General features: G+C 49.8%; 1 protein-coding gene across 5 annotated transcripts in view; it reads right to left on the bottom strand.

Moving 5' to 3' along the window:
* Nucleotides 1-8491: 8491 nt before the first annotated feature.
* The window catches only part of CREB3L1 (cAMP responsive element binding protein 3 like 1), a 74076-nt gene continuing 65159 nt past the window's right edge, over nucleotides 8492-17408 (bottom strand). For 4 of the 5 annotated variants that reach the window (XM_074998963.1, XM_074998967.1, XM_074998964.1 and 1 more), the window contains 3 exons: nucleotides 12126-12246; nucleotides 11464-11728; nucleotides 8492-10794 (listed from right to left, as the gene is read on the bottom strand). In XM_074998963.1, the coding sequence (XP_074855064.1) occupies nucleotides 10758-10794; nucleotides 11464-11728; nucleotides 12126-12246 (423 nt within the window). In that variant the 3' untranslated portion in view covers nucleotides 8492-10757. The remainder of the gene's footprint in view (nucleotides 10795-11463; nucleotides 11729-12125; nucleotides 12247-17408) is intronic. The other variant, XM_074998965.1, reaches the window with a different exon arrangement.

The raw sequence follows: 17408 nt of genomic DNA, 5'->3' as shown, positions 1-17408 counted from the left end.
GTGCCCCCCCCCACTTCATAAAAATGACCCTGTGCATCTCTATGATGGGAAATAATGGTCACAGAGTGAAGCAGTTTCACATGGGCAAGTCATGCCTGAGCAATCTGATTAGCTTCTATGGTGTGGTAACCAGCTCTGTGGACATGGGGAAGTCAGTGGGTGTGGTGTACCTTGACTTTAGCAAAGCTTTCGATACAGTTGCCCACAATATTTTTGTCCATAAGTTAAGGAAGTATGGATTGGATACATGGACTGCAAGGTGGATAAAAAGCTGGGTAGATGATCGGGCCCAAAGGGTAGTGATCGATGGCTTGATGTCTGGTTGGCAGTTGGTTTGAAGTGGAATGCCCCAAGGATCGGTTCTAGGGCCAGTTTTGTTCAACGTTTTTATTAATGACCTCGATGAGGGGCTGGATTGCACCCTCAGCAAATCTGTGGATGAGACTAAGCTGGGGGGCGGGGAGAAGGTAGATAGTTGGAGGGTGGGGATAGGGTACAGAGTGACCAAGATATATTGGAGGATTGAGCCAAAAGAAATCCAATGAGGTTCAACAAGGACAAGTGCAGAGTCCTGCACTTGGTAGGGAAGAATCCCAAGCATTGTTTCAAGCTGAGGACAACTTGTTAAGTAGCAGTGCAGCAGAAAAGGACCCGGGGATTACAGTGGATGAGAGGCTGGATCTGAGTCTACATTGTGCCCTTATAGCCAAGAAGGCTAATGGTATATTGGGGTGCATTAGGAGGAGCATTTCCAGCAGAACTAGAGAGGTTATTATTCCCCTCTACTCGGCACTGGTGAGGCCATATCTGGAGTACCACATCCAGTTCTGGGCCCCCCCCCCAGTATAGAAAGGACGTGGATGCCTTGGAGCAGGTTCGGTGGAGAGCGACGAAAATGATTAGGGGTCTGGAGCACATGACCTATGAGGAGAGACTGAGGGGTTGGGGCTTATTTAGTTTGCAGAAGAGAACAGTGAGGGATGATTTGATGGCAGCCTTCAAGTTCTTGAAGGGGGCTCTAAAGAGGATGGAGAGAGGCTGTTCTCAGTAGTGACTGATGGCAGAACAAGGAGCAATGGTCTAAAGTTACAGAGGGGCAGGTGTTGGTTGGATAGTAGGAAAAACTGTTTCACCAGGAGGGTGGTGAAGCACTAGAATGCGTTACCCGGAGAGGCAGTGGAATCTCTTTCCCTAGGGGTTTTTAAGTCCTGGCTTGAGAAAGAACTGGCTGGGATGATTTAGTTCGGGTTGATCTTGCTTTAGGCAGGGGGCTGGACTTGATGAATTCCTGAGGTCCCTTCCAGCCCTCAGAGTCTCTGAATCTACGATTCTAAGTTGTACTGTGCTCCTATGAGGCTGTCATCACAGACTGATACATGTGGAGGAGGAACAGGCAATGCTGTGTTCAAATCTCATATGAGAGGGAGATGAAGGATGCTGAGTCTGGTGTTTTGCCCAAGAGGGTCTGAGCTAGGCAACAACCACTCCAAGTTAAGGCAGTGGTGCCCCAGGGCACCGACCAACCAGAACAAATAGAATTGCTACCATCTGACGGCCCTGGGGTCCTGGGCAGCCTCTGTGGTCCAAGCAACAACATAGGGCAGCTCAAAGACTAATTTAAAGTGTTTAGTTATGAGGTTGTTTATAAATATTTTTGTAATTTTACATTATATTTATGTTGGTTGTTTTAGGTAAATATATGGGAGACAGTCAAACCAAACCAAGTGGAGTTAATATATTGCTAAAAAAACTAACATTCACTGATACCAGCTCAATTACATCTTGTCTTTATTCTGTCCACTTGGGAATTTATTGGGTATAGACTGCATTGTATTCCATGGCATGTGACAGAGAAATTAGAGAAGGTTGCACTGTCACGCTACTTTCTTCGAAATCAAAATAGTGCATAAGACCCCTAAAACAGGGAGTGAGAAAACAGGCTGCTCTCTGCAGCAGCAAAACGTAACTCATCCCCTCACCGTTGTACTTGCCTGTTGCCAGACTGGCTGGCTGCAGACTGACATCACATGGCTTTCCTCGGAGCTCCCTATTTAGCAAACAGGTCCAGGAAATGATAGCTTGTCATTTTGAACCAGTTCCCAATGTACCACATGTTGCTCCTCATAAACTTCCCCATGAGGCTAGCTCCTGGTGTCATCATCAGCCAGAAAGACTCACCAGCTGTTACCACATTCCCTGCTACAGGCTATTAGAGCAGCACAACTCTGTCACCTTGGGCAGGGGAAGTCAGGGCGACCATCCGTTGCTCCAGCTTTTAAAGTTGCTCATTGTGGAGTGACTGCTTTTTTGTTTGGGAGCAAGGACATGGCTGCAGCGTGTGTGGGCTTGCACCATTTGCTCCTGTGACAGCTGGGGCTCTTATCATGCTGAGTCAAAAGGAAATCAAGAGGATCCCACTTCCTATTTACCATATGGAGATATACGTATCTCATAGAACTGGAAGAGACCTTGAAAGGTCATTGAGTCCAGTCCCCTGCACTCACAGCCAGAGCTATTGCTATTCTTGGTAGTTGTTTTTTTTAAATCTGTTTGCCCCAGATCCCTAAATCGGCCCCTCAAGGACTGAGCTCACAACCCTGGGTTTAGCAGCCCCAGGCGCAAACCACTGTGTTTGGCTCAGATTCAGCAGTGGCCTTGACTTCTGCAATTTTCCTGATCTTTCCAAAGCAAGCTGTGGCTAGTTCTGTCAGGCCACCCAAGTGAGCCGTGGCCTCACCCTTCATTTCCCCCCACTCTGATGCTGATACTTGAGTTAACTCAAATGCCCCTGACTGTTAACTGGAGTGCTTGTGAGGGGAGATGGATGGACACAGGTATGATGAATAGATGAAGTGCCAGTAGATGGCGCTAAGTAACATGCAGATTGTGTCCTAATTTTATCAGTCCAGTATAACTTGTGTGCACTTGCAAAGGGCCTCTGGGAGGCAGCTCTCTATACTGGTCACACATCACCCAGGAAAAGGTGCAGCAGACTGAAGGATGAGCGAGTTTACCGCTCCTTTCCCAGAGGAGGCAGGCCGTTAGGAAACAGAGGTTGAGGGGGCTGTCCCAGTTACTCCAAGTCCAGCCTATCCCAGCAGATGTTTATGAAGCAAGAACTAATTTTGTACCAGCTCAGAGCTGCTACAGCCTGACCCTCTCACAGCAGGAGGTGCTGTTGGCATTTCCAGTTTTGCTATTTACAAACCCCTGGAGCTAGTTCATTAGTGGCTTTTGGGCTGTGACATTTCCACTGACACCTGTGCTTGATACTCTGGACTAATTAGACAACTCATCTGCAGTGATTCTGGGGTGATTTCCACCCCCCCTGGGGGAACAGAGCCAGCACGAGTGGAGGATGGCTGTGACATAGTTCTCTGACTGGTCACAAGGTTATAGCTACAGGCAAAGTCTCCGGAGTTAGCTGGTGTGCCAGCTCCCAGCACTCAGCTGCAGGATATTGTTCCAGGTGATGCCGGCAGGGCAGAGAGGAACAGGATGGCAAACATCCCCCTCCCCTTTCAAGCCCATTGCTGCTGTAACCCTAAGGTTGTGGGGAAGGCGACACTCTGCATATTGACAGAGAGGTGCTCGCCCTTCTTCTGGCATGGTGACTTGCATCACTTCTCACAGGGAAAATTGGGCCCTAAGCAGGGCTGGCCCCAGCCGCTCACCGGAGTCTGTGCTCACGAAAGCTCATGCTCAAAACTTTTCTGTTAGTCTATAAGGTGCCACAGGACCCTTCGTTGCTGTTCCACATCTCTGGTCACTCATGCCCTGCTGACCCCCTCTGAGCTGGCACCCTTCTTTCCCACCTCCCTCTGGCCCAGCTCCCCAAGGCACATGGCTGCTGTCTCTGCTCCTCCCACTTTCCTCTACACTGCACCCTGCTTTTTGGACAAAAGGGGGCATTGGTCCCATTTGTTCTCGCTAACTCGATCAGCCTGGCACGAGCAAGCAGCACAAACAAACAGCCAGTTTTGCCAAAAAAGGAGGACAGCTGGTATGGGGACTGTCTCAGCCAAAACAAGCCATAGGGCCACCCTAACCTGAAAGTGAGTGAGAATGGCCGTGCAGTGCAGCGCGAAGGTGCCCACCTGGGAGGCAGGAGACTTGGAGCCCAGGCCCCGTGCTCTGACGACGCTTTCATTAGTCACACCACCTGAGGGAGTTGTGCGTCAGAGTATCCCATAGCTCCTCCGGTGCAGCTCTGCCCTGAGAGGTGGGAGACTCCAGCTCAAACCCTCTTCTGCTGGGAGGGGCGAATCGAACAGCTTCCACATCCCAGCTGTGTGCGCTAGCCTCTGAGGTAAAAGTTACAGTGCGGACAGCAGAGAGACCAACAAGAAGTCTTGTGGCACCTTATAGACTAACAGATATTTTGGAGCATAAGCTTTCGTGGGCAAAGACCCGCTTCATCAGATGCATGAGTAGGGGGTGGCTTCAGAGAGGTATTTAAGGAGTGGGGTCCCAGTAAAGGGGGAGGGCCAGAGCTGACAAGGTCTATTCAGCAAGGTGGAAATGGCCCAGTACCAACAGCACTTATCAAAAGAGGAAAAAACAAGTCAGATCAGACAGGGGGATGTGAGCCTTTGTCAGAGTCTAATGGGGAGATATTAGCACCCAGGGCAGAGAAGCTGCCTTTGTAAGCTGCGAGCCACTCCCAGTCTCTGTTTAATCCTTGGTTAATGGAGTCAAATTTGCAAATAAATTGCAGCTCAGAGATTTCTCTCTCCATTTGATTTTTGAAATTTTTTTGTTTCAGAACTGTCACCCTTAAACCTTCCACTGAGTGTCCAGGGAGATTGAAGTGTTCCCCCACAGACTTCTGTACTTTACCATTCCTGATGTCTGATTTATGTCCATTTATGCTTTTACGGAGAGACTGTCCAGTTTGGCCGATGTAAATTGCAGTGGGGCATTGCTGGCACATGATGGCATATATTAGTAGATGTGCAGGTAAAGGAGCCCCTGATGGTATGGTTGATGTTAGGTCCTCTGATGATACCACTGGTGTAGATATGTGAGCAGAGTTGGCAGCAAGGACTGTTGCAGGGGCTGGTTCCAGGCCTAGTGGCTCCACCTCCAGGCAGATTGTGTATGGGACCTGGTCTGGTTGGCAGTCTTTGAGCACACACCTCAGATTGCATCCCAAATGAACGTAGGTGGCTGACCACTTGGCCATCCTTTGTTTGTGGCTCAGTTTGGAGATGAGGCCTGGAGGGAGGCAAGTCGGCATATGTCCTGAAACATCAGCACAGAGGGCACTCTGTCTCTGAAAACTTACACACTGAGCAAGCTTAGGCACCTACAAGGCTGTGCGGGAATTTTGTGGCTTGCAGTGGAGTCAAAGACGGACTTAGATGCCTAAACTCAAAATTCAGAGCCTAAGTCTGATGCTTAGTCACCCCCGGTGCCTGTGAGGGGACAGGCGCTTCTCTCTTTGCTAACTCTCTTGCTAGTCAATTTTCTTGGTGTTTTGATCCAGTCAGTCACTGCAGTTAAAATGAGAAATGGGATTGTGTGGGATTTACAGCAATGATCAAAGGATCCCACAATGAATATTTTGAACAGTTCCACAATTTAGCCTGAGGACTGCAAAAGCAAGAGGGTGTCTCAAGAAGATGCTGGGAAATTGGCTGCTGACAGTGAGGGAGCTGGAGCCTTCATAACACTTTATTTTCAAAGCACCGTTCTTGGGTCCCTTTCCCTGCAGGTCAATGTGCAGAAATAGCAGAGGAAGTCATGACTGAGTCCTTACTTTGTGTGATGAGCTCAGGGAGGCTTCCCAGAGACAATAAAAAGGTGGTGGACCCTTTCCTCCTGGCCCCTCCATTGTTGGAGAGCTGGGAGATCACAAGATACAGGCAGACACATTGCAGAGCAGGACTGGGAGGGTTGGAGGGAGGGAGAGAGTCATACAGGAGTAGCTGGCAACTAGTCATCACAAGGGTAGCTGGCTACTTGTTTAGGCAAGACACCAGTGAGAAAACTCTCCCAAACTTGACTAACCCCATATTAGGGTTGAAAACAATGAGCCCCCTCACATGTGTCAGAAATGCATAAAGAGAAAACCAGAATCTAAGTTAATTTCCCTCCCTCCCATCTTTCAACCTCACCATCTTCCACTGACCCTGCCAGACCTCACCTAGACAGCCTGTGTTAGCTGAAACGCATGTCGCTGCATGACCAGCAGGCGCAGCCCTGTCCAGGATGCAAAATACACCCACACTGATGGCAGGACAAAAAGGAGAGTCTGATTCCCTTTTCTCTCCTTTATGATAGCGGACGTCTCCATGCAAAGGGACTCTGGAGAGATGCCATGCCAGAGAGTGACCAGCCATAGGCACTGCATCAGCTCCTGGGATGCAAACTCACCCAAAGCCAGGGCATCTCAGACCCCAGTCAGACAGCAGCTCCATTCACCTCCCCACAAAGGCAACAGTCACAAATAACAAGCCCTATTGTGAACAACAGGAAGTCCTGTGGCACCTTATAGACTAACAGATATTTTGGAGCATGTGCTTTTGTGGGCAAAGACCCACTTCATGATGAAGGGGGTCTTTGCCCACGAAGGCTTATGCTCCAAAATATCTGTTAGTCTATAAGGTGCCACAGGACTTCTTGCTGTTCTTGAAGACACACACTAACACGGCTACCTCTCTGATACTGGTCACCAAGCTCTGTTGTTCTAATCTAATGGATAATACCAGGTCAGAGGCACACACTAGTAACTACACAGTAAACTCTGTTTTATCTGGTATTTGATCAACCAGAACTCACAAATAACTGGCAGAACTCCGGCAAACCCTGAGCCCTGACACAGCTTCTTACTCTGCTGGGGAACGGAACTGAGTGCAGGAGCGACGCCCTGGCCCACTCAGCGCCTGCCCTGCGTCCCACTGTGCTGCATGTGTATGCAGCTGGTGGGCTCCTCTGCTCTCCTGCCCTGTGTCCACCTCCCAGAGCGTCTCCCTGTGCACTGTGGCCATGTGCTAGCCCCACAAATGGCTCCTGTTGTCCCCACCAAAAGGTAAACCGGGCAGCGGTTGAGCAGGAGCTGGCGCTTGGGGGGTGGGAGGAGCTGAACTTTCTTCTGCTGGGTGGCCACTGACTCCTGCCTGTGCTCCCCTCGGCTGCTCTCTCTTAATCAGAATATTTGCATACCCAGCAATCTCTCAGTCCCAGGGTTCCCAGCTCTGAAAGCATTTACTGTAGTAAGCCTCTTCCACTCCTACAGCTTGGAGCATAGAACACTGACAACCATTCGCCAGCGCCACCTGGCCTGGATGATCTTTTCCAGTTCTGACCAGGTGTATCCCATCTTTTTAGTGTCTGCCTTCAGGTCCCTATGCCAGGTGTTTCTTGGGCGCCGTCTTTTCCTTGTGGGTTCCAGCTGAAGGCTGGCCTTGTGGTGTTGGTGGTTGGTTTTCTGAGGGTACGTCCAATCCATTGCTGTCTTCTCTTCCTGACTTCTTCTTTGGCAGGAAGTTGGTGAGTCAGCTGCCACAGGTCTTGTTTGTTGATGGTGCATGGTCAGTGGATTGGGAGGATTTTACGGAGACAGTTATTGATAAACTCCCTGGCTTCACAGAAGTCCTTCCATAGAGTGATCACAGAGGTCTCACAAACGGCCAGCTTCACCACGCCAGCCCACCCCCTGGGATGCAGCATAGTGAAGAATTCTATCAGGGTTTTGCAGAGGACACATGGTTCCTTCCATACTGCATAGTGCAGCATCCGGAAAGATGCTGACAGCTGTGGGCTAGGTTTCCATCTCTGGAAAGTTCAAAGTGTGACTGCAGCAGGTGAGAGGGGGTTGAACAAAAGGCAAGCCACAGGCACGGGGGTGTAAGAAGCAGCTGCACGAATTTCTCATGCTAGGATGGATACATCTGGCACTTTCTAGAAAACAGAGGTCTTGATTCTCCACAGCCTGGCATCTTGTGTAAAGTAGGTATCAAATGCTACCACTCGCACTGCTGTAAAGAGCTGCCACAGGTACAGGCTACCAGGAAAACAGGCCCTAAGTCTATACCATAAACATAGGTGCAGGGCAGGCATTTTGTTGTGATGCTAACAAAGAACTCTAAGTGCCCTTTAACTGTAATGAAACCCTCCCTATGGAGTTACTAGTAACACACCCATTACATAGGCATAACAGGTCTAGGCCCACTGGTAGCACTTTGCAGATGTTTATTCCTAAATCCTACCAATCCGTAAGAAGTAGTCTGTAGCCCTGTGTTACAGCTATGCAAACTGAGGCAAAGGGGTTGTGACTTGCCCAGAGCTCCAAAACAAGTCATTGGCTCAGGCCAAAACAGAACGCCTGAGTTCACGCCAAGATGTCAGCTCTGACCACTTTGTCCACCTGCTTAGGGAATCCTGCACACGCTGGAGGAGCTGGGAGCACTGGACAGTAGGAGGAATGCTGCACGCACAAGTTAGCAAGGTAGCAGCTGAAAGAGAGGCCCAAACACAGTACTGATGCTGCATCTTTTTTTTTTAATTTTGCTTCTCTAAAGCGAAAGCAGAGCAAGTGACAGGAGGGAAAAAGTGCTTAAAAAAAAAAAAGGCAGCTGTTGGACTATAAGGGGAAAAAGAGCCACCTAGAGGAAGGAAATTCATAGAGGCCAAGCCCGCACTAACTCTTAGTAAAATACAATACTGAAATTAAGATCAGAGAGTCTCCAAAATACAATATCTTAAGGATCAGCAATAATACAAAATAAGGTTCATTATGTACAAACAATTTCTGCTCTTGGTCTCTGTACAATGGAGTGATTGCCAGGCCGGGGTGGGCGGTGCAGAGTGGAGTGGTCGGCTGAGGGAGTCGGGGAAGAGGGAACACTCAGACCTGACAGTGGTTCTGTGTGCTGGAGTAGGGCACGTGGGAGGAGGTGCAGCGGTGGTGTGGGGTGAGTGGGTCCTGGGCAGACCTTGACTGGAGCAGAGTTGTTTTGAAGGATCTTCCTCTTCCCACGTCCATGGCGGAGTGTGCGTGGAATCAGGGCTGGGGTTTGCTGTGCCCTGGTCTGTCCCAAATGGCTCCAAGAGACAAACAAAACAAAAGGGAAAAGAGAAGGAAGGGAGGGCAGCCTTCCAGCCCCATCCTGCTCCCTGGCTGGCGAAAGCCTTTCCATCCCTCCTCCACTGGGCATCACCGAGAGACAGTGGGGAGTCCTCTCCTATGTGCAGTCTTGGGGGGTGAGGTGGGCAGAGGAGGAGAGGAGGCGTTGAGAGGGGACCTTTTCGTTATTGGTAAGTTTGGGGGTTGGAGATGAGAAAAATGACCCAAAGAAGTGTCTGGAGGAGACTGAGAACTGGGAGGGAGATGGTAAATCCTATTTACAAAAGTATGGCAACCAGCCCCGGACAGCTCCAGGCACTGGGCCTGGAACAATTCGTTTAACAAGGGAGAGCTGAGGGAAGAGGAGCAAGAAAACATGCACCTCTTCCAGCAGAGCCTTTCCGGTAGGGAGAAGGGACCAAAACTAGCACCTGGGAGCCACAGGGAGATTTCCATGAGGGGAACTTCCCTGGACTGGAGGGAGGCCTCTGACTCAGAGCTAACAATGAAGCAGCTTCCACACCATATTCAGCAAGCCTGGTAACTTTGGTGCCAGTATCTAGAGAGTGGAGACCTTCATTTATTCTGTTTACTGTGGTGGAGAAGAAGAGAAACTCATTCCATGAGGAAGGGTCTGTGGGAAGTGGGCAGGGAGGACTGCACTCTGCCTTCAGGAGCTCTGGTTTCCCAGGGGCTGCAGACTAACTTTTACGTCTATTTATCTGAGCCTGGATCTTCCCCAGGAAACCAGTGCACTAATCTCTGCGGGTGGCTGGAATGTTAGGTGAGCACATTCATTGAGCGACGACCAGGTGGACAAGGGCCTTCTCTTAGCTGAGGCAGAAACATATGAACCAGGGAGTGAGGGCTGGAAATTTTCTCACTCCCAGGCCTGCTGATGGGGAAGGGGCAATTGCTTTGTGCCTGGTGATTCTAAAGGGCCCAGGGCTCCTGTCCACCGCTGCTGTGGCAGTGGTGGCAGCTGGAGCCTCTAAATTGCCCCCGGAGCATGGTGTGTCATGCTCCCAGCAGCTCTGAGGGCCGGCAGAGGGGAGGGGGTAAGGTGCAGCGTGGTCCAGGCAGCGCTGAGGGCTGGTTGTCCCAGCACCAGCCCTTTGGCCTGAAGCCCTGCCCTATCCAGGAGTGCAGAGCCCCTCCATTGCCCAGGGACCGGCAATCTGGTCAGCTCCCCTAGTCACTCCCAAATTCTCTAGGAGACTGACCCCACAGTTACCAAGCTCATGGCCTCTAAGATGGGCAATAACTCAGCTCTCTCTCCTTCAGGTGCAGTGACACGAGCAAAGAGTACAGAATTGGGCACTGCTCCCTGAATCCCGAGGCTGTTGGAAATGACTTGGGTATCTCTGGAGTCATAAACAGACCTCCTCCTCCTCCTCCTCCGGCCCAGCAACAGGTGAACACACACTGGGGAGTTGATGCTCGCATGGGGAGGGAGCAGAGAAGGGCCTGGGCAGACACAACCCCCGGTTCTGGCAGTCACTGTGAATCCCATCAGTTCTAAGATTGGCTGTGCGGAAATGAGAGGCTGAGGCTGAGGCTGAGGCTGAGCCCAAGACCAGCAGTGGAGTGTCTGAATGCAGGATCCTCTCCTACCAAGTCCCCTCAATCACTCAGCGAGGAGGGGACTCTGCATCCAGAGGGACGAGGCCTTGAGGTCTGGCAACTGCTACAAAGATTCAGCTGTGTCACTGGAGCGTGCCTCCCTGAGGGAAAGAAAAGACAGCAATCAGATGTGCTGCGTTTACCACCTACTCCCAGCCACGGGCACTGTTCTGACCCTAGCCAAGGGAAGGCAGCATTTTCCTTCCCACCCTGAGCCCACAGTCCCAGGAGAGTTAAGTTCGTGCCTCCCTGATTGCTGCTTTGGGAGCAGAGTGTGCTTCTGCAAGCCCTTTCATCCTCTTCCAGTGTTCCCCGCCTGCTCAGTGATCTGCACCTAGCCAATCCGCCCTTCTGCCCAGCAGGGCAACCCTCGGTCCCATCTCTGCGCCCCGCTTGGTGATGGCCTCGCTGCTCAGATTATCTACCATGGGAACAGAGAGGGCCAATTAGGAAGGGGGGGTTTTGCTGTGGATACTGGCTGGCACTGCTCAGGACAGTATCTCCTAGCACCTGCGCACTGACCAGGCTGCAAATGTTGAAACCCTTTAACCATCCAGCCCCTCGTGTCCACTTGTGGCATTAGTATACTCCCAGGAGACGGGGACGGGAAGGGAGTCTATCCTGTCAGCTCCAAGCCTGGCATCAAAGAGCTCTGCCCACTGAGAGCGTGGGGCCACTGTGATGTGCTCCCCCTTTCAGACCCCTCCGTGGTTTGGAAATCAAGCCCCAGGAATGGGCGGGGCAAGGGGAGGCATTCCCAGCCTGCTTACCTCTCCTGGAACTGCTCTTTGAGGTGCGTAAGAGTTGGGTTAGTTTGGTTCTGGTCCGGACCCTCCAGCTGGGATTTGCTCAGATACTTGGCTGTCTCGTGCACCCTGCCCAGGTGGCCCTGTATGCGCTCCTGGGGCCTGCTCTCCTCGGGCTGCCCTCCGTCCGTCTCCCAGCCCACGGGATGCTCCATGGGGAGGAAGGAGCTGTATCCCTCCTCTAAGGAGCCAGCACCCTCGTCATAGAACAGGAGGCTCCGGGACTGAACTGTAAAGGGGGAGAGCACCATTAAATGCCAAGAACAGGAGCAGAACCCAGGGGCACATGTGCTGGTCATCCAATGCTCAGCCACCCAAGCACACTGTGATCTGCATGTGCCAACGCAGCCTGTCCCACTTCAGCTGCCTGGAGCCAACACCTAGGCACATATGCCGCACCCCTGGAAGACAGTCAGCCTGCTCTTCCTCTTAGCAGCTGCCACGCTTTGGTACAGTGACAAATGGAGAAACAAAAGTGCAATGAGCAGGGTGCCGCTTGGAGACAGCTCTCCTCGGCAGGGCCCAAGCAGACACAGGCAGGGCGGTGCTGTGAGTAAGCTCTCCCTGCTGGACATGTGTCGGGAGGAGGTGGATTGGGAGAACTTCCAAGGGATTAGAGGACTCACTCTTACTGGTTGTATAAATGTCGGATGCTGGAGCTGCTTTCACTGTCTGGGAGGTGGAGAAGAATTCTGGGAGACACGGCATCACGGATCCCAGGACCAGCATGAAGCACAGCACCAGCACCTGGGGGTGAGACATTAAAAAGCATCAGCGCTTCCAGTCACAAAGCGATGCTGTGATCCCAGCACATAAACCCCCATCAGAGGCAGCCCACGTGGTAAGCTTGACAACTGGGTCACTCATTCTGCTCATTGGAGGTTATCAGGAGGAAAGATTAAATGTGCTGTTCTCTGCTGTCTTTTTCTCTGAAATTCTTCCAGCTCTGCTTGCAGGGCCAGCTCGACAGGCAGTTTCAGAGTCTCATTCCATGGAGGGGGAAGGTGGTACAAACAGAAGAGGGTTAGATTCACTAACCGTTTGGGAACGAGGTGCGTACACGAAAGAGGTGGAACCAGACTGCAGACGTGGAGAATGAAAACAGTCTGGGGACACTGTTAAAGCAGGAGCTAGGAGGGGAAAAGCGATAGGCCCTGAGGAGCACTCTGGTCAAAGCCATTTGCTAGGCATGTGAGTTAAATAAAAGTGTGCCTGTTATCAAGTAAAGGATGGGAGCAAAGCAATTAGACCAGTGTCAGCCTGAGATCAGTCCTCCTGTTGATTGACCAGAATTCAGATTAAAGTGTTACATAAAAACAGGCAAGTGGTCAAAAGTAAACAGTATTGGTATCTATAGAAACGTGAGAAGATTAAAAGCACAAATAAGTGAATGAGCACGCCTGGCAGTGGACGAAGATCTTGGCATAACTGGAATTGCTGAAACGTGGAAGTCAGTGGGCTGTTGTAATACAGTAGTCCTTCGAGTTACGTGAGGGTTGCATTCCCACGCACCCTCGCGTAACTTGAATTTCGCGTAAGTCGGGGGTGTGTTTTTTTCCCCGGTCAGAACACATGTTCTCCAGCCAGGAAAGCAGCAGGAGCACCTGAAGCTCCTTTTGAAAGGTAAGTCCTGGGCTTGGGGGGGGCAGTTGGGGAGGGTAAAGCCTGGACGGGGACTGGGACTGTGGGAGGAAAACAGGGGGGTTAAGCCTGGGGTGGGTTAGGGCTGCAGAGGGGGCAGGGGTGAAGTTGAGCTGCAGCTGCTGGTGCAGGGGGCTGGGGGAGGGTGTTGAGCCGGAGCCATGAGTGGGGTTGGTGAGCCTGGCCACAGGGGATTTAAATCAGGGCAGGTGGGGTTAACTGGAGCTGCCCACGAGGGGTGGTGAGCCAGAGCAGGAGCCAGGCGCGAGGGGTAGGGGATGAGTCAGAGATGTGTGTGGTTGGTGGGCCCAGCTGTGGGGGGCTTGAACTGGGCAGCACAGGCCAGGGGGGACCAGGATTTTGAGCTGTGTTTAACTCGTGTTAATCGCAGCTCAAAATCGTACATTTTGAGGGTTTACTGTACTGATCTATTGCTATGCAAGGAGCATGGGTTAGCTCACAAGAGGAGGCGTGGGTGTATTGAGGCAGGGGAGAACACTTTACTTGGGGTGCTATGAAATCTAGGGCAATAACATGTCGGAGTGAAAATCGGTGTGGGTACTGATCCCATGTCACAAGAATGCAAATGGACAAGTAGTGTTATAATACCAGGCTTCCATGCAGGCCGAAGGTCTTGCTGGCACAGTGCTGGAAAGATCAAGGAGGCAACACAGCCTAGTAAAAAGCAGTAATAATGAGGGGTTTCTGCTGTTTGCATATAAACGGATCAAGTGTCTCATCAGGACAAAGCCTAGTGGAGAAATTTCTTGACACCTTAAACAGGTGCTTTTTGGAACAGGTAGCTTCAGTGCACAAAAGAAGGAAGATTTATAATTCAGTGCTAAGTAACACAGATAAGTCAGTTCATCAAAAACCACTTAGTAGCCCCAGTGCAATAAAAAGCACCAAATTCTAGCACAGTGACACTATACTTTAGAAAAGGGAATTTCAAAAAAAGGAAACCCTGATCCAAAAAAGCTCCTACAGTCAAACACAAGGAAATGCAATTAGGTAAACTCAGTATGAAAGCCATGAACATCGCATGGGACCTACTTATGCAGACGAGCGCTCAGGTCCCTCTCTAAAAAAGAACTCAGGAAGAAGAGTGGGGAGAACAACCCAGAATGGATACATCCAAAAGTTGAAGCCGAAGAAGATACTCTTTGGAAAATGGAATGCCAGCCTGCGAAGCCAGCAGTGAGGTGCACAAATGGGGGGGGGGATTGGAAATAAAGGATGGAAACTGAAAAGGCTAAGAGGGACTATGAAGAGCAAATAGCTAAAGAAAGAAAAACAAATATAGCAGAGGCAGTAAGCCTGGGAGAGAAATGGACTGCCATGGAGTGAAGGCGGCAAGTAAAGAAAATAAAACATTGTTGAGAAGCTAATGTATTTCTTTGCATGACTCTACATCCCACAGAAGATGTCTGGGAGATCCTTATCCCAGACCTACCCTTTCCAGATTAGTTTTCTGTCTAATAAAGATGAAGAGCTGTCTGACACTGAGGAGGTCAGGGGAGAAACAGATACCTGAAGGGGCAATGAAGTGCCAGGCCCAGTTAGGTAGTTTACACCTGACCGTCCTGAAGGAATTTAAAAATGAAGCGGCGGAGCTGCTTACAAAAGTGTGCAAGCCCTCAGTAAAATCTCCTCCTACTCGGGTGTCCTGGAGAATAGGAAATATCATATCTAGGCTACATCTACAATTAGAAGAAACTTTGAGATGGCCATGCTAATGGCCAAATTGAAGAATACTAATGAGGTGCTGAAGTGAATATTCAGTGCCTCATTAGCATGCTGCCGGCCACGGCACTTCGAAAGTGCCACATTTCGCTCACATGTGGATCGTCCGCACCAGGGTCCTTTTCAAAAGGACCTTGTAAACATCGAAATCCCCTTTTTCCTATCAGCTGATAGGAATAAGGGGATTTCGATGTTTACAGGGTCCTTTTGAAAAGGATCCCCTCGTGGACGAGCTGCGCGTGAGCAAAATGGCCGGCGGTATGCTAATGAGGCGCTGCATATTCATTTCAGCTCCTCGTTAGTATTCTTCAATTTGTCCATTAGCATGGCCATTTCAAAGTTTTTTCTAAGTGTAGACCCGGCCCTAACTGTACAAAGGGGAGATACTAGGAATTACAAATAATAAGCTCACTTCAGTACCCTGGGTCCTGAAGCAGGATTAAATTCAGAAACATCTGGTCTACATTTACAATTCAGAGATCTTTCAAAAGAAGCTGTTCTGGAAGATCTCTTCTGAAAGAGCTTCTTTCAAAAGAGTGTATCCACACACAAAAAAGTGGATCAAAAGAGTGAGCTGCTCTTTTGAAAGAGAGAGTCCACACAGCCCCTGCTCTTTTGAAAGAATGGGCCAGGGATGAAAAATGAGGACTGTTCTTTTGAAAGAAGGGCCCTGCAGAGTGTCTACACACATCTTCTTTTGAAAGAAGCTTTTGCAAGGGGGCGTTCTTCCTAAAACTGGAATGGAAGAGTGATTTCAAAAGGAGAACCACATTCTTTCTATTTACTTTCAAAAGAACACTTTGTGTGTGTAGATGCTGCCTGGGCAATTTTGAAGGAGGCCCCTTCTTTTGAAGAATCTTTCAAAAGGACTTGCTCGTGTAGATGCAGCCCTGATGTACTAGGAACAAAGCAGCACAACTCCAGTAAAGGACAACATGGCCTCTCCAAGCTGCTAGAATTTGATGACTCTGTCAACAAAGTGGTTGAGAAAGGAGACCTGATTTCACTTATTTGGCTTTTCAGAAGAGCTCTGGACAAAGTCCTACGCAAGAAGCTATCGAGAAAATGCCTCTAGATATAGCATTATGAGAATTAAAGATCTGTCATGGACCAGGAGCTACCTAAGAGGCAAAAGAAAAAAACAAAACAAAACACAAACAACGCCCCCAAACAAACAAAAAAGCAGGAAGTGGGAAGAGAGAGGTCAGTTTTCACCATGGCCAAAGGTAAGTGGTAGGGTGGCTTGCATGTCCACTGTGGGTCTGGTGGTGTTGAATGGAAATAGCAAAGATCTGTGAAAAGAGCAACCAGACAGGTTATACAAAATGATGTGGTTAGTGAAGGACAGAGCAGACTTTGCGGATTTTCAGAGGCATTTAATAAATTTAGATGATCAGGCAGCTCAACACTGGGTAAAATTCACCGTGGAGACATCCAAGGTAATGTACATTGAGAGGAATTATTTGAACTATTCATACATCTTGCTGCATTAAGCATTAACGGAACCCAGGCAGGAGAGAAGAACTGGGCACCATTGTGAGAGCTCAGTTACAGCCTTTGCTTAATGTGCCATTTGACAAAAAGCAAAGCAAAGGCTGTTTGCATGATAGCAAATATTAGAATGGCGTTATAATGGCACACTCTCATCAGGGACACTATGTTCTGCTCTACTTACCCACTCTCAAAAAATGAAATAGCAGCTGTAGGGGGGTTCAGAGACAAGCAATGAGAACGAGTGAAGGCCTGAAGATTTTTGCATTATGAGAGATTGAAAGGAATGGGAGCGCTTAGGTTAGAGAGGGGCAATAGAGAGTTAAAGAACGAATGGTGCAGAGAAGGAAGATTAGATATTCCTGTTTATCGTTTCTCATAATAAAAGAACTCGAGGAATTCCATGGAGCTGAAGGACAACAGAGCTCTAACTGGTAAAAGGGAATGATTTTTTTTAAACAGTGCAGAATTAATGTGTGGTGCTCACTTCCACAAGTTATCGAAGGCGAAGAGGTTAGCAGTGCTCATAAAAAGAATTAGACATTTATGACTAATGAGAACACCCACATTGACAGCAGAGGGAATAAAAATGCTGTACAGAAATGTCCCCTTTAATCTTGTCCTTACATGTCTGGATTTTTTCCATCAATGTGTGTAATATTTTTACGTGCACTGAAGGACGCATGAATGTGCACCACCAACAGAAACACACAAGCTAGCTGGGGGCACTCTGGTAATCGGCTGGGTGGCGTTTGACTCTCTCCTGAGTGGTGGGGTGACCATCCATCCTGTATTAGGCAGGATGGTCCCATATTTGGGACGCCAAAAAGGCCTCCTGACTTATTTTTTAAACGCGACTAATAGTCCTGTATTTGAGCCCTCCCCCACAGGCCTTTTCCGCCAGCAGCTGCGCAGGCACAGCTGCTGGGGGGGAGTCACTTCCCTGAGCCTCGGAAAAGCGGGGAAGCACGGGCGGCTGCCACTTCCTGGTGGCTCCCAGCGGCTGCCGCTCCCCTGGGTTCCCAGGAGGGCTG

Source organism: Carettochelys insculpta, chromosome 6 (genome assembly GCF_033958435.1).
Source record: "Carettochelys insculpta isolate YL-2023 chromosome 6, ASM3395843v1, whole genome shotgun sequence".
Lineage (NCBI taxonomy): Eukaryota > Metazoa > Chordata > Testudines > Carettochelyidae > Carettochelys > Carettochelys insculpta.
This window is presented reverse-complemented; position numbering and strand designations above follow the sequence as displayed.